Below are 16002 nucleotides of genomic sequence, written 5' to 3'. Positions count from 1 at the left end.
CATCACTTTAAGAAATATTAGATGTTGCAATCTTGAATCTCAAACTAGATTATATACTTTAATATTTAAATATGAAATATAAATTTCTAGTTAAGTAGAGTTAAATTAAAAATTGAATAAGAGAATTCCAAGGAAATGGCAGAGATAACGAGAAAGACTCAATGTAATTTGGTCAATATATTTGTAAATTATAAACTTCATTTAATTTCCTGGATTGAAGATAACAGAATAAAGGTAGTAGAAAAGGGCCTATATTTCAAATTTTAGAAAATTATTAAATGAAGAGAAAAGTAACTGACCGTAGGTTATATGCCATTTTGAAATCATATTTTTTTCTCATGAATGCCTATCAAAGAATTTTAAATGTGTTTTACTAAGCAGCTAGTTGATCTAGAAGCTACTTTATTATTTTTTTTTAGTATATAATGGTCTACTTAAGTTCGTGGCTTCGTAAATGAATTCAGATACATGAGGATGTTATTTTGTGTTGTTTCTAGGAGATGACATTTCCAAATTTATGGCATATCAGAATGAGTCTGTGATATGGTCAAGTGCAAAGAGCTTAGTTTAGAGACAGAGAAACCTGGAATGAATCCTGGCTCTGTTAGTTACTATGTGACCTTAGTCAAGTTATGTGTCAGGCTGGTTCTCAGTTCTCCCATCTATAAAAGGACACTGAATTAGTTTGCAGGTTGCCATATAGATTACATAAAATAATGTACACAAAATTTCTAACACCAGTAGCTACTTAATAATATGTTGTAGCTGCTATCATAGCTCTCCTTTGTTTCAAGCTTAGTGTTTGTGTTACTATTCTCAGGGGTGGTGCTTTATGTTTTCTGATTGTAACGAGGATGGAGGAACTCATTTGATTTTAATGTTCCAGAATGAGCGTGTTTTGTTAAATTTTGAAATCTAATATTTGTCTTTTAACTCCTGTCTCTTAAAGTGAAATTAGTTCCATATAATCACAATTAGTTACAGTGTCCTATATTAGTTGACTGAAATGCCTGTTTGAAGAGCATCTTCAGTGAAATAGATAAACCCCATACATTTGTTCCATCATCCCTCCAGTTCCCCAGAGTGAAGCAGATAATTGATTCAATGGGACACAGTTTGAATTCAAATATGCCTTCATTCTAAAACCACCTAATTGAACTACGAATAAAGTCAGAGAAATCGAAAGTTATAAGAAAATTACGTCAAAAATATCAGAAGAATTTAAGAAAACACGTTATAATTTTACTGTAACAGCCTCTCAAAATGCAATGACAGAAATGCATTTTTAAAGTTCTTTTTTTAAGGTTCTTGATACCGTAGAATATTGGGATTCACTGGGTATAATCTCATGAGGAGAGTATTTAAAGATATCTTAATTGTCATAGTCATGTAACAAACATACATATAACTAAAAGAAGAATAGTTTGGTGCACATTTATTGCTCATTACTTTGTAGAAAAACTCATTTCATACCTTTTTATTTATATTTTGTAGTTAAATCAAAATTGAAAGTCATATTTCATATGAATGTATCCTTTATACATAATTCAAACACCTTAATAAGTATTTTAATACATGTCATAAATAAGCACTTTAAAATTACTCCATGTTCATGTTGTTGAACAATATATGCCTAAAAATTTGGTGATGCTTAGTTACTCTTTGTTTTGGAAAGCTAAAGTGACTTTTTCAAGGTTACACTGTCTCTAGGTGCTCAAGCTCAGATTTTAATACAGGGTTTTAGAGTAAAAATTTAATGTTCTCAACCTTCCACAAGTGTATTATCTCAGACACATTATTAAGTAAATGTTAGAATTGTAACATTGCTGAAAATTTCTTCTGAATAGAACAGACAGCATGTATTTTGTAAGGGATACCTTTAGTAGATTACACATTGGTATATTTTTCTAAAGTTGCTTGCGTATTTTTTGTTGTTTTCAATGTGATTCTTTTGATCAGCTTAATTCCTGTTTTGTTCCTGAATCTCTTTCATAACTATTTTTTGCATATAAGCCATAAATGAGAGAGAGACAGAGACAGAGACTGACAGAGACAGAGAATAGTGGGACAGAGAGAAGAATGAGAAAATTTTTAAACAGAAATAAATTCATCATGGTGCCAAAATAAAATATTAATTAATATGTATATTATTAATTGCTTGCTTTGTTTTTTTTATTAATGTCACCATTCAAACTAAACTGAAAATTATTGTAGGACATTTTTATGTGTGTGTTCTAAAGAGTACTGTGAGTTACCTGTATTTGCACAGAAGTTGAAATTAGCTTAAATTCTTTACTTTAGCATTCTTTTTTTTTTTTTTTTTTTTTTACAGAGACAGAGAGAGAATCAGAGAGAGGGATAGACAGGGACAGACAGACAGGAACAGAGAAAGACGAGAAGCATCAATCATCAGTTTTTCATTGCACGTTGCAACACCTTAGTTGTTCATTGGTTGCTTTCTTATATATGCCTGGACCACGGCCTTCAGCAGACTGAGTAACCCTTTGCTGGAGCCAGCGACCTTGGGTTCAAGCTGGTGGGTTTTTTACTCAAACCAGATGAGCTGGCGCTCAAGCTGGCGACCTCGGAGTCTCGAACCTGGGTCCTCTGCATCCCAGTCTGACGCTCTATCCACTGCGCCACCGCCTGGTCAGGCTACTTTAGCATTCTTTAAGAATTAAATGAGCACTTTATGGGGAGGATTGTTGGAATTCTCATATTTAAAAAGCTATTTATTCTCTTTATTTAAAGCCTTCCACATGAATCGGGACAGACCTTTCTTGAGAAATAGAGACATGTAGCTTTTTCCCTTTTTCTAGAAGAGTTTTAGGCTAATGTTCTCATTTCTATTTGGTGTGTAGACATCTCAATATGACAAACATGCCGTGTGTTTCATGTCACAAATATAAATCATTGGCATGTCCCTTTTCTTATGCATTGCAAATTTTTCACTCCTTCAGTCTCTGACCTTGAAGGAAAATCAAGAACCACAGTCCTGAAACCCTGTTCCTAAGTATGGTAGATGCAATGTTTCTTTTCGTTTAAACCTTGAAGACTTTCAGGCGAAATACAGATGACTCTTCAACTGTTTTTTATATGGTTTCCTGTTTTTCCTACTTCACTAAATGAGAAACAGTCTGAAGTTGTAGGGAAATATATCAGAAATAAAACAATGCTCTGTGGCTCCTAATGTAATTTTACTCTTTTAACAATAGCTTCTATAAATTTTATATTCTATTATCGGGTAATTTTCTTTTATAATCATTTTAGTGACCCTTCAGAAATTATATATGTTAAAGAAATTACCATGACTTATATTTGACATATGTGTGTTAAAAAAAACACCCACATACTTTGCAAGGATAATGAGTATGTTTAAAAACAAAAGAAATTCTTACATTGGCATTAAATTAGATATGGAAAAACATTAACAGTATAATAAATGCTGCAGGCCGAACTGAACAATTGGTGACGGGGTATCTGAAAAGAACACTGGAAAGCAAAGTGAAATGAATGCTTTATTATAGTTTGCATATAAGATGCATCCACCTGGGGAATAATATCTGCTGTTTGTTCACCAGTGTTCTAGAAGCAGTAGTGGAAAGAGATACTAGCTACAAATCATACACATATACATGATATGTGCAAACACACACACACAATGGTTTGGTTGAAAAAAGTTACTCCATACAAAAAGTTGAGACATAAGTCTAACTTATCCTATTTAATAGTTATCTGGGATCAATTTAAAAATAAATATAGTTTTTCTCATTTAAATGCAGTTCTCCTGTATACACAATCTTGTGATATAAGTGTGTTTGCTTTCATTTTAACAATTGTAGACATTAAGAAAAGGCATTTCATGACCACTGTAAAAAATCTAGAATTAGTATTCAGTTGTGTGTGTGTGTGTGTATGTATGTATATATATATATATAATGTTTATATATAATGTTTTGGGGCTAAAATTCCTATATTCATTTATCTCTGTGAATTTTAAGATGATGGGACATGAAACCGATTAATAGTATATTTAACATAAAATAAATTGGAAATTATTTGACATGAATTGACTTTTTTTAACATGATAAATTTAGCCAATCATTCGATGCACGTTTCTTTAATCTAACAGGGGAATGCAGTCACTGGGCCCAGCTTCTTCATCATTGCCTATTGCCTCACTGCCAAGGATTTTAATATTTCCTTCTAAGGAACAAAAAACAGGATGTAATAGGGTAGATATTATTTACAAAACTAATGCTTTAAAACCTGTAAATAAAATTAAAAATGTCACACTTGACATCAGACTTAGATTTACACAGGATTCAGGTGAAAAATGTGACTGAAGTCACTGTGTTTATATTAGTGGGCTTCACAGATAATTTTAAGGTGCAAGTCTTTCTATTTTTACTGTTTCTATCAATCTATCTTTTTACTCTGATAGGGAATTTGGGAATGCTTTTATTAATCACTAGAGATTCTCGGCTCCACAACCCTATGTACTATTTTCTTAGTGTGCTATCATTCTTGGATGCCTGTTATTCTTCAGTTGTCACTCCTAAGATGTTGGTCAATTTCCTGAACGAGAATAAAACTATTTCTTATCTTGGCTGTATAGCACAAATGTTTCTCTTTGTTACTTTTGGGACCACAGAATGCTTCCTCTTGGCCGCAATGGCATATGATCGCTATGTGGCAATCTACAACCCTCTCCTGTATTCAGTTAGCATGTCACCCAGAGTCTATCTGTCACTCATCCTTGCTTCCTATGTCGGTGGCATTTTGCATGCTTCTATACACACCGTGGCTACTTTTAGCTTATCCTTCTGTGCGTCCAATGAAATCAGACATGTCTTTTGTGACATCCCTCCTCTCCTTGCTATTTCTTGTTCTGACACGCACGCAAACCAGCTTCTGCTCTTCTACTTTGTGGGCTCTATTGAGGTGGTCACTATCCTGATTGTCCTGATCTCCTACGGGTTCATTCTGTTGGCCATTCTGAGCATGCATTCTGCTGAAGGGAGGAGAAAAGTCTTTTCCACCTGCGGCTCTCACCTAACTGGAGTGTCGATTTATCATGGGACCATCCTCTTCATGTATGTGAGGCCGACTTCCAGCTACGCCTTGGACCATGACATGATAGTGTCGACATTTTACACCATCGTGATTCCCATGCTGAACCCCATCATCTACAGTTTGAGGAACAGGGATGTGAAAGAGGCAATGAAAAGAATGTTTGAGAAAATGGGTGTATGAATAAAGTATATTTTTACACTATGCATTACATTTTTAAAAATTTAAGAAGGATGTTTGTTGTTGTCTCCATATCAAGAAGTCATAATAAAAATGTTTTGTCTTAGTGTATTTGTGTCTTTGTATTTGTCTTAGATATTGTTATATGAGGATTATAGGCATACTTCTACCTGTGCAATTTGCACACATGCAGGAAAACAGTGTCATGCATTTGTGTCACTCATTTTGTTCTCAGATACACACACGCACGCATGCATGCTGTTATCTGTTGCATTTGTTTGTCAGGGTCGCCATAGCAAAGCACCACATCCTGTTGGCTCAAGCAACAGCTATTAATTTTTCACTATTCCAGAATCTAGAAATCTTAGGTCAAGTTAAAGGCAAGGCTGATTTCTTCTGAGGCCTTATTTTCTTCTCTTGTAGATAGCCATCTTCAACCTCTATCTTCACATTTTCATTTCTCTGAGTATTTCTGTGTCTTATCTCTTTCTATAAAGACAGCAGTCGTATTGGATTAAGGGCCAAACTAAAGACCTCATTTTAATTCAATTATTTTTACAAAGACTCTATCACCAGATATAGTCACATTCTGAGGTCAGAATATCCACATTTGAATATTGGTATATAATACATATGTTTTTACACACAGTCATTGATGCACTTAATCTTTGCTTTAAAATGTATAGTATAGACTTTCATATCATATTACTCAAATCAGATAAGTTCTAACATTCACAATTATTAGTGACTTTATAACCATTCCTGACTGCCTTCAACAAGTAACCCAATTGGTTAGCGAAATCATAGCCCACACCACGTTTCATGCAATCATTGGTTTAGATTTCAGTTCAAAGCACTGAGCTTCATCCTCAGATCTATAACTTGGCAGTAATGTGTAGTTCGGAGGCCACAGATGTGTTTAAATTTCTGGTGTCGATACTATGCTGATTTGGGAGGGTACTTTTCTCTCTGTTTTATTATTTTATCCAGAGTGTGAATAAAATCCCATTCTTTAATTCCTTACATAATACAGAGACTATGCACTAGCATTCACAAAGATTATTCTTACACTCAACAAATGTAAAAAGACAAACACAAGTCTGAGAGCCGGTACTTTGGCTGGCAGATTGGGCTCCTCTCACACCCGAGCTCCAACCCATCTTTACGAATTAAAAACAAAAAAAACACACAAAATACAGACTTGTACAGACTATTTGCTAAATTGCTATTAAATAAAGAACTTGTATATAGAATATATGAAGAACTCTAACACAAAATATTAAAAGGGACAATAATAAATGGGCATAAACTTGAACAAACATTTCACCACAGAAGATACACAGATGGTTAATACATCCATAAAAATAGCGTTAAATGTTATGTTAGGGAAAGAAACGCCACTTAAAACAACACCGTGATTCCATATACCTATTATAATGAGTAAAGTTTAAAAATATGATAATAACTGAAAATATAAAGTGGTCATTGAGGATACAGAACAACTGGAACTCTCACACATTTCTGGTGGAAATTCAAGTGGTGCAGTTACTTTAGCAAATCTGACAGTTTCTTTTGAAGTAAAACATACACTTACCACATGACTCTGCCATGTCATTCTGCCATTTACCCAAGAAAAATGAAAACATAGATGAACACAAAGATCTTGGCTCCAATTTTTAGAATGGCTATCTTCACTGTATTTCAAAGCTAAAAGCAACCCAACTATCCATCAAACAGAGAATGAATAACGAATTGTAATACATCCATAAAATGGGATACTACTTAACCATCTAATAGGGATAATACCGTTGATACATTCTAGTACATGGAGGAACCCAGATATCTTGTGTTGAGTGAAAGAAGGCAAATTCATTCATGCTGAAGTCAAGAGCTGCTCCCTTATTAAATACCTATTACTATAAAAACAAACATATTAAATGAGGTTAGACCCAGATTATAATAATTTTATTAAACAGAAGTCAGACAAATATTGATGTGTATGTAGTAAATGAATGTATTTTCAGAACATACAGTTGAGTGAAACTTTAGGTACAAAATGAGTTCTATAACAACATATGAGCACATTAAAGCAGCCGTCATATTTATTTTAGAACACTAATTCTTCTTAAGGACATGAATCAACTAATGTAGAGGCAGGTCCTGGTGGGGGAGGGAAGTTGAACACAGGAAATAATAAATGAGAATGGTTATAAGTGTGGAATTAGGGTATTATTAACTCAATGTAGTCAATTAATATAAAAAATAAGAGTTACACACATATTTTTAATTTTTTTAATAAATCTTTTAAAACACCATAGGACATGTGTAAAGAGTGCTGTCTTCATCCTCAGACATAAAACTTGAGGAGAATGCATTGTGGAAAATGCTGAATGTTGAAGTAGTTTATAATATATTTGCATCCAGATATTTGAGTGGATGCAGAATAAAGAAAAGATAATAACAAAGAAAAGCAGGTAAATTGTAAATAAAAAAACATTTCCTCAATAAAAAAAAAAAAAAGTTACCCTGGGTAATTAGCAAAGACCATGGCATAATTTCTCATTCTCCGATGCTTTGGGAATAACCAAAAAATTGCAATCAAGAACCCAGGGGAGTGACTCAAAGGGGAGAGACAATTATAAATTCTTCTGGCTTCGGTTAGGTTTATGATCACAAGGTTGAAGAACTCATTTCTTATTTTAGGTGAGTAGATGGCACTGATTGTCTGATTACTAGGTTAGCCCAGTGAAAATTTTTTATTCTTTAATTTAATTTTTGGATATGTTAATCACCAATGCCAGACTCATTACATTACACCACACATATCAATAACTTCTTGTTATGACTATGTTTTCTGGAGTAATGATATGTTTTCACCACTATACTATGTTCTTTGAGGGTAGTAAGTGTCCTCATTTCTATTTGTTATGATTTCTATATTTATACTGAAATTCTAAACCATAAATATATTTTCTGAACCAAAAAATGATTGCTTTTTTTCTGAAGAAAGAGCAAAATGTTTTGAAAGTTTCATCTCGAATGTTGTCTAAGCGAAGATGCTGATGGTCAGGTCAGAGTTATGGATGCTAAGTGAGTGTCTATGCCTCAAATCGAATACTTTAAATGTCTTGCTGTCAGGATTGGTGAAGTTAGTTCTCCTTAAACATTTCAGAGTGCTAGGCTTGGTTATTCCCTTTTCTCCCTCGTAATGTATTCCCTTACTATTATATGCATTAAGGAAAGTTTTCTTCTTCATCTGTTGTTCTATGTTATAAGTTACAATATCACAAGTTAATAAGGAGAATTATTTTTTGAAGACTAGAAAGAGGATAGGTGACCTTCTATACCTTTCCACAAGTCTCAGTTTTCTGTTGCAAGTACAACACACATCATGTTACTCAGTCCACAGAATTTTGTGAACACGTTTGACAATTTAGCATAATGAGATATAGCTCTACAAAGTGCAGTTTTTAAAATCTTCAACCACTATGGAAAGACACGAAATAGTGATTTGGGGATTGGCTTTGAATCCCATAGTTGGTACTTATAATACTGCGCATTCTAAATTACAAAATGTTGCTATTTGCTAAGTAAGATTAGTCAGGCAGCATATATTGTCAGATTTCAAAGGTGTAGTTAGGAAAGATTTACTTCACATCCTTCACAAATGCAAAATAATTGCAGAGTTAGTGCTCTCTTATTGAGGCAATGCAGTGTATTTTACACTATAAGAAAGAGAAAGATATATAAAAGCTGTAGCCTTATTAGCTGTGTTGGATGAGAGGAATATGGTGTTTGCCCTTTTTGATAATTGTAAAATAATATGTGTGCATATTGCTGCTGATGTTAACTTACCCAAGGACTGCTGAGCCTGAAATATTTTTAGAATTAACTCTTCAAGATTTTTTCTTTTTTGTAATCTTTCTTTTTTCTTTCTCTCTCTTTTTTGATTAGTAATACAACATTCTCAATTTGACCAACACATTTATCTTAGTAGAGGATATTTGCTCAATTTTATAGAAAACTTAGTTGAGATTGGTGTTTGCATTTGCAAAGAAGGAAATGCACCAGCATCAGCTCTAGTCCCCAAGTCTGGTGCAACTCAGAAAAAAGCTGTGCTTCCTTCGGAAAAAGGTCAGGCTTGTTGCTCAGTTTCCCTGTGTTTTTTCTAATGAGTGCTTGAGCAGGAGTGGTGGGGAGCAGGTCAGATAAAGATATCAACTCAGCGGAGCTTCAGGAAGCCTCCAGGGATTTGTAAAATAAGGCAAATGTTCACATGAAGAGGTTTGTCAAACCACACAGACTGCTGTGAAATCTTCTTTTCTTTAGTTAGAACTTGATAGCTATGGCATTATACTTTGCCATTTTTCTTGTTTGATTCTTTCTGAGTGATTATTTTTACATTTTGGTAAATATTTTGTTAATATTGTGAGTATATTTTTGAATAGAATAATTTTTGTGCAGCTGATTTAATCTGCCAAATACATTTTGAATGTCTATTCTGATTTTCTTGAAACTTATGTTTACTTAGTGGCATTCAGAACTTCTAGTTTTTAAGGCTGTAAGAGTTTAAATATTTTCTTCTGACATTAAGTTTGATCAGTGTAGGATTGATTTTTATTTGAAACTGAACATCTAGTTTCATCATCTTCTATGGAGGTGGTCATTTTCTCTAGCTCTATTTATTGAAAAGACGATTTTTGTCTCAACGTCCTGTCCTAAATGCCAATCCTGTCATACACCACACTTCGATACAATCTTTTTTATTGTTTTATTTTGAGTTCTCTATTTTGATTCATTAGAGTATTTTCCCATCACTGTCCAATTTACATAATTTTATAGTACATAAAACTGTACTTTCATATGGTTTAATATCAGATATGGAAGGTCTTTTCAAAATTATCCTGTTATTCTTTATAATACATATTTTATCTATACATTTTAAACCAATGTAAAATTCTACAAATCCCCTAATGAGCTTTTGATTGAAAAGCCCTTGAGTCAATCAAGTAACGTAAGCAGAATTGATAATTTTATAACACTGACTAGTGCAATCCAGGAACATATAGCATTTATACCAATTTATTTAGGACTTCCATAATGTTTCTCAATAAAGTTTTAATTTTTTTCCTTTTGAGAGCAAATTTAGTCTAGTTTTTATAAGATATTTTATCAATTTATAAATTTTATTTTAATTCTTAATTTTTTGTCTATCCTAAATAGTACTATTTATTCATCTAATGTTAATATTTTTTTCTAAGTCAATCTAATAATGTGGCAAATGATATTTATCCTAAACTGAAGCACTCAGCAAAATTTCTGATCAACCCTGCTTGATCATAGTGAATTGTATTTTTATACATTTTTTAGAATTGATATCAATGATATATTAATACTATTTAAGATGTTTACATCTATACAAATGAAATGGTAGTCATGGATATCGTGTCTGTGTGTGTGTGTTTGTGTAATTAAATCAGGATTCTGTTGGCCTCCTAGGATGAGATGCAGTGTAGAGCTCATTATTTTCACTCTGAAAGAGCTTGCACCAAATTTAGATGATTTTTTTTCATGAAAGTTTGGAAACACCTGCTTTAAAAACAATTGGAAGGGGAAATAAATTAGGAAATTATAGGTAGAGAAAATGTTATATTTAAATTAAAATGTGTTAATTCACTTGATAGAAGGTGGAATAAGACAGTAAGAGTAGTACTAAAACTAAAATATAGCAAATATACTCCATTTCTATCAATGTCATGTCCAGGTGGTTTTATCTGGATCAAATAATTAGTTGTCCTGTCCACATACATTTAAACAAGTAAAATTTAAATATTTTAAATAAATCAGGCAATATGTATTTCCCCTTATTTCCTGTTACATTTTTTTATCTTTCAACCCTTATACTCCATGTAATAATATTGTGTTCAGCCCTTGAGGCATTTGAGATGGCATTATCTGGAGTGATGTTCTTTTTGTGGATAATTATACTCATAGTATTTACCAGATAATTTTGGGAAGTATATCAGCAAATTAATGATTTTTTTACTTGTTTCAAAATAAGCTAGAAAAATACAACTAGAATATTAAATCCATAGTTTCAGAGATATTAGTCCTCAGGTCAAAAAGCTCATATGGGAATGCCAGCTAATTGTTTTTCCTCAAATTAAATAACTTAAGATTCAGGGCTAATTCAGTATGAAACAAGAAATGTCAAGAACTTCAAAAATCAGCACACTAGTGCCTACTTATTTTCTAGAGAAAATAAGTTATTTATGTGCATTCGGGTGAACATGTTAGGCACTTTTGCAAAGTAACTAAATTCTTTTCTGTCACTGTAAAAATTATTAAATACTGTTGAAACTCATAAAAGTTGTCCTGGCTCGATACCGGAGTTGGTTAGAGCCTCATCCCAAAGTGCAGAGGTTGCAGGTTTGATCCCTGGTCAGGGCACATATAGAAGCAGATCGATGTTCCTGTCTCTCTCTAAAATCAATACATTAAAAAATACAACATATAAGAGCATAGTAAAATAAAATTATAATTTTTAAAAAGTCACATGAATATTTTTTCTGTATCTTTGAAGTATGCTATTGGTATTTTAATAGGAATGGCATTGAATTTATTATAGGTTGCTTTGGGTAATATAGACATTTTACCAAAAAAGAACATAAATAGTTTCAGCAATCTTGAAAATGAAGAATAAAGTAGGAGGTATCACACTTCCTGATATCAAGTTATACTGCAAGGCAATTGTAATCAAAACAGCTTGGTACTGGCATAAGAACAGGAATACAGATCAATGGAACAGAACAGAAAACCCAGAAATAAACCCACATCTTTATGGTCAATTGATATTTGACAAAGGAGATAAAAGCATACAAGGAAGGACAGACATTAATAAATGGTGTTGGGAAAATTGGACAGGTACATGCAAAAAATGGAACTAGACCACCAACTTGCACCATTCACAAAAATAAACTCAAGATGGATAAAAGACTTAAATGTAAGTCATGAAACCATAAACATCTTGGAAGAAAACACAGGCAGTAAACTCTCCAATATATCTCATAGCAGTATTTTTGCCAATTTATCTCCATGGGCAAGTGAAATAAGGACAAAATAGACAAATGGGACTATATAAAACTGAAAGTATTTAGCACAGAAAAAGACACCATTAACAAAATAAAAAGACAACCCACACAGTGGGAGAACATATTAGCCAATACATCTGATAAAAGGTTAATAATCAAAATTTATAAAGAACTTCTAAAACTCAATACCAGGAAGTTAATCCAATTAAAAAATGGGCAAAAGAACTGAATAGACACTTCTCCAAAGAGGACATACAGATGGCCAATAGGCATATGAAGAAACCTTCAATGTCATTAATCATCAGAGAAATACAAATTAAAACCACAATGAGATACCCCCTAACACCTGTCAGAATGGTGCTCTTTAACAAAACAACACACAATAAGTGCTGACAAGACTGCAGAGAAAAAGGAACCCTCCTGCACTGCTGGTGAGAATGCAGACTTGTGCAGCCACTGTGGAAAACAGTATGGAGATTCCTCAAAAAATTAAAAGTGGAAGTGCCCTTTGACCCAGCTATCCCTCTTTTAGGAAGATATTCTATGAATACCAAATCTCTGATTCAAAAGAAGAAATGCACCCTCATGTTTATTACAGCATTGTTTACAATAGCCAAGATCTGGAAATAGCCCAAGTGACCATCAATAGACGAGCGAATAAAAATGTTGTGGTACATATAGACAAAGGAATACTATGTGGCCATGAAAGAGAAGGAAATCTTAACCTTTTGTGAGAACATGGATGTACCTGGAGACTATTATGCTAAGTGAGATAAGCCAGGCAGAGAAAGAAAAATATCATAGGACCTCACTTATATGTGGAATCTAATGAACACAGTGAACTGAGGAACGGAATAGAGACAGAGGCAGGGTCACAGGGAACAGAAGGACAGCTGTCAGAGGGAAGGAGGATGAAGGGATGGGATCAGAGAAGGTGAAGGAATTAGTGAAATTATATATACATAACACAGAGATACAGATAAAAGGACAGCTAATCCCAAAGTGAAGGGGGGAGAGAGTGAGGAGAAGGGGGACAAAGTGATGAGAATGGGGGACATGAGGGTGGGGGTGAGGGTGTTAAATTGAGTGGGACACTTGAATTCATGTTAACACAATAAATTAAAATTAATATAAATTTTTAAAAGAGAAAAAAAGGATAAAAAAGTTACATGAATTCTGGAATGAGAATATTATTATAATGAAGAGAAACAAATCAAAGTCTAGTAAATAAGTTAATAATGATTTCTTTGGGCCTGACCAAGTGGTGGCGCAGTGGATAGAGCATCAAACTGAGATGCAGTTGACCCAGATTCAAGACCCCGAGGTCGCCAGCTTGAGCGCAAGCTCATCTGGTTTGAGCAAGGCTCACCAGAGTAAACCCAAGGTCGCTGGCTCGAGCATGGGGTCACTCGGTCTGCTGTGGCCCCTGGTCAAGGCACATAGGAGAAATCAATCAATGAACAACTAAGGAACCACAATGAAAAATTGATGTTTCTCATTTCTCTCTCTTCCTGTCTGTCTGTCCCTCTCTCTGACTCTCTCTGTCTCTGCTACAAAAAAAAATAAAAATAGATTTCTTTGGATATTGACACTGAAGTATCATGGTCAAGAAGCAGAAGGTTATGTTACTTTTTATTATAATTTCTACTAAAATGTGATATATTTACCTAATTACATAAATTTTGAATTAAAAATGTTTGATTTTTTTTTTGCGAACAATATTCCCATTCTAGGCCAAACTTTTCTAACAATACATTGATGACAGGCCATAGATTGTATGCACCTTATAATAATAACCAGCATGTGACACAAAAATTAAGGCTACTATATGTTATGTTGTAATAGTTTATATATTTGATTCTAAGTTTAATGATGGGAGTGGTCCTTATTTTAAAGTACTGCATCTAAAAACCTTGAATTTGGGTTACACATAATGGCTTTGCATACTAAAAGTTTACCAGGTGATAGCTCCTGAAAACTAATGACTCTTCTGATGGTTCTTCCCACAGTAATCTTCCTTAATGGACAAGCAAAACCAAACAGTGCTAAAAGAATTTATTTTAATGGGAATTACAGACATCCAGGAATTGCAGGTGCCCTTTTTCGGGGTGTTCCTCCTCATTTATACGATCTCAGTGGTGAGCAACTTGGGCATGATCATCCTTTCGACGATAGACTCCATGCTTCAAACACCCATGTACTTCTTTCTCAGACACCTGGCTTTCATTGATGTTGGTTATTCAACAACTGTGGGACCCAAAATGTTGGCAAACATTGTAACTAAACAAAAAACCATCTCCTACAATTGGTGTGCAACCCAGCTAGCTTTCTTCATCTTGTTCATCATTAGTGAACTTTTCATTCTGTCGGCAATGGCTTATGACCGCTATGTGGCCATCTGTAACCCTCTACTGTACACAGTCATCATGTCACCAAGGGTATGCTGGGTGCTAGTAGCAGTTCCCTATCTCTACAGTGCCTTTCTCTCTCTGATAATCAGCATAAAGATTTTCATTTCGCCCTTCTGTGGCTATAATGTCATTAATCATTTCTATTGCGAAAATCTTCCTTTGTTGACTTTGCTGTGCTCAAGCACACGTGAAATTGAGTTGATAATACTGATCTTTTCAGTGTTGAATTTGGTGTCCTCTCTTCTGATAGTCCTTGTGTCCTATATACTGATCCTTCGGTCTATCCTCAGGATGAACTCTGCGGAGGGCAGGCAGAAGGCGTTCTCCACCTGTGGGTCTCATCTGACAGTGGTGGTTATATTGTATGCAACTCTATCCTACATGTATATGCAGCCCAAGTCTAGCCATTCCTTTGATAATGATAAAATGGCCTCTGTGTTCTACACTTTGATCATTCCCATGCTGAATCCATTGATCTACAGCTTGAGGAACAAAGAAGTGAAAGGTGCCCTGCATAGGATATGGAAAAATCTGAGCCAAACCCCCAGGTGAAGTTCAATATATTGTAGAATGTATATACAATGAATTAAGTTATAGAAACTGCTTATGATATAAGATAAGCCTTAGAAAGCAGTGATGTGGAAAAGGCATGATAAACTAGAAATATTTTTCTTGTTTTCAACTAATAGGTAGGTGTTCAAGTAGTGGTGATTATTCCGGTATCAACTTTGATTTGTCCTAAGGTTTTATTGTAAGAGGCCGAAGTTCCCATAAATGTTTTCATATTGCCAAATACTTATGTTACAATTAAAGGGAAGTTTTTTTAACATGCCCTCTATTAGATAATTTATTTTAAAGACATTTTGTGTCTTCTAATAAAATATATTGTGCCCATCATACTGGTATAATGATAAATCGAAGATGGTAGTTATTGTTCTTTGTGCAGGGAGTATATATAGCACTGAATAATACATAAAAAAAATTGCCTTTGTGACACTTTAACTCTGTCTTCCTTTATCTGGGTGGGATCTCAGCCTTATTTTGAGATATGACATGTGAACACATATATGCCTGGGGAAACAGAAATAATAGTGTCATTATTTATTTATTTATTTATTTTGTACTTTTCTGAAGCTGGAAACGGGGAGAGACAGTCAGACAGACTCTCGCATGCGCCCCACCAGGATCCACCTGGCACGCCCACCAGGGGCGAGGCTCTGCAAACCAGGGGGCGATGCTCTGCCCCT

General features: G+C 34.1%; 2 protein-coding genes across 2 annotated transcripts; both read left to right on the top strand.

The window, feature by feature from the left end:
* The first annotated feature begins 4287 nt into the window (after positions 1-4287).
* Positions 4288-5256, top strand: LOC136388644 (olfactory receptor 5T9-like). Its single transcript, XM_066360467.1, has one exon. It carries the CDS (start codon positions 4288-4290, stop codon positions 5254-5256), a length of 969 nt encoding a protein of 322 aa, XP_066216564.1.
* Positions 5257-7939: 2683 nt separating this feature from the next.
* On the top strand, positions 7940-15307 carry LOC136387933 (olfactory receptor 8K3-like). Its single transcript, XM_066360038.1, has 2 exons — positions 7940-7956; positions 14354-15307. The coding sequence occupies exon 2, from the start codon at positions 14366-14368 to the stop codon at positions 15305-15307; it is 942 nt and encodes a 313-aa protein (XP_066216135.1). The 5' UTR covers positions 7940-7956; positions 14354-14365.
* Positions 15308-16002: the final 695 nt, after the last annotated feature.

This window comes from Saccopteryx leptura, chromosome 1, assembly GCF_036850995.1.
Source record: "Saccopteryx leptura isolate mSacLep1 chromosome 1, mSacLep1_pri_phased_curated, whole genome shotgun sequence".
Taxonomy (NCBI): domain Eukaryota; kingdom Metazoa; phylum Chordata; class Mammalia; order Chiroptera; family Emballonuridae; genus Saccopteryx; species Saccopteryx leptura.
This window is presented reverse-complemented; position numbering and strand designations above follow the sequence as displayed.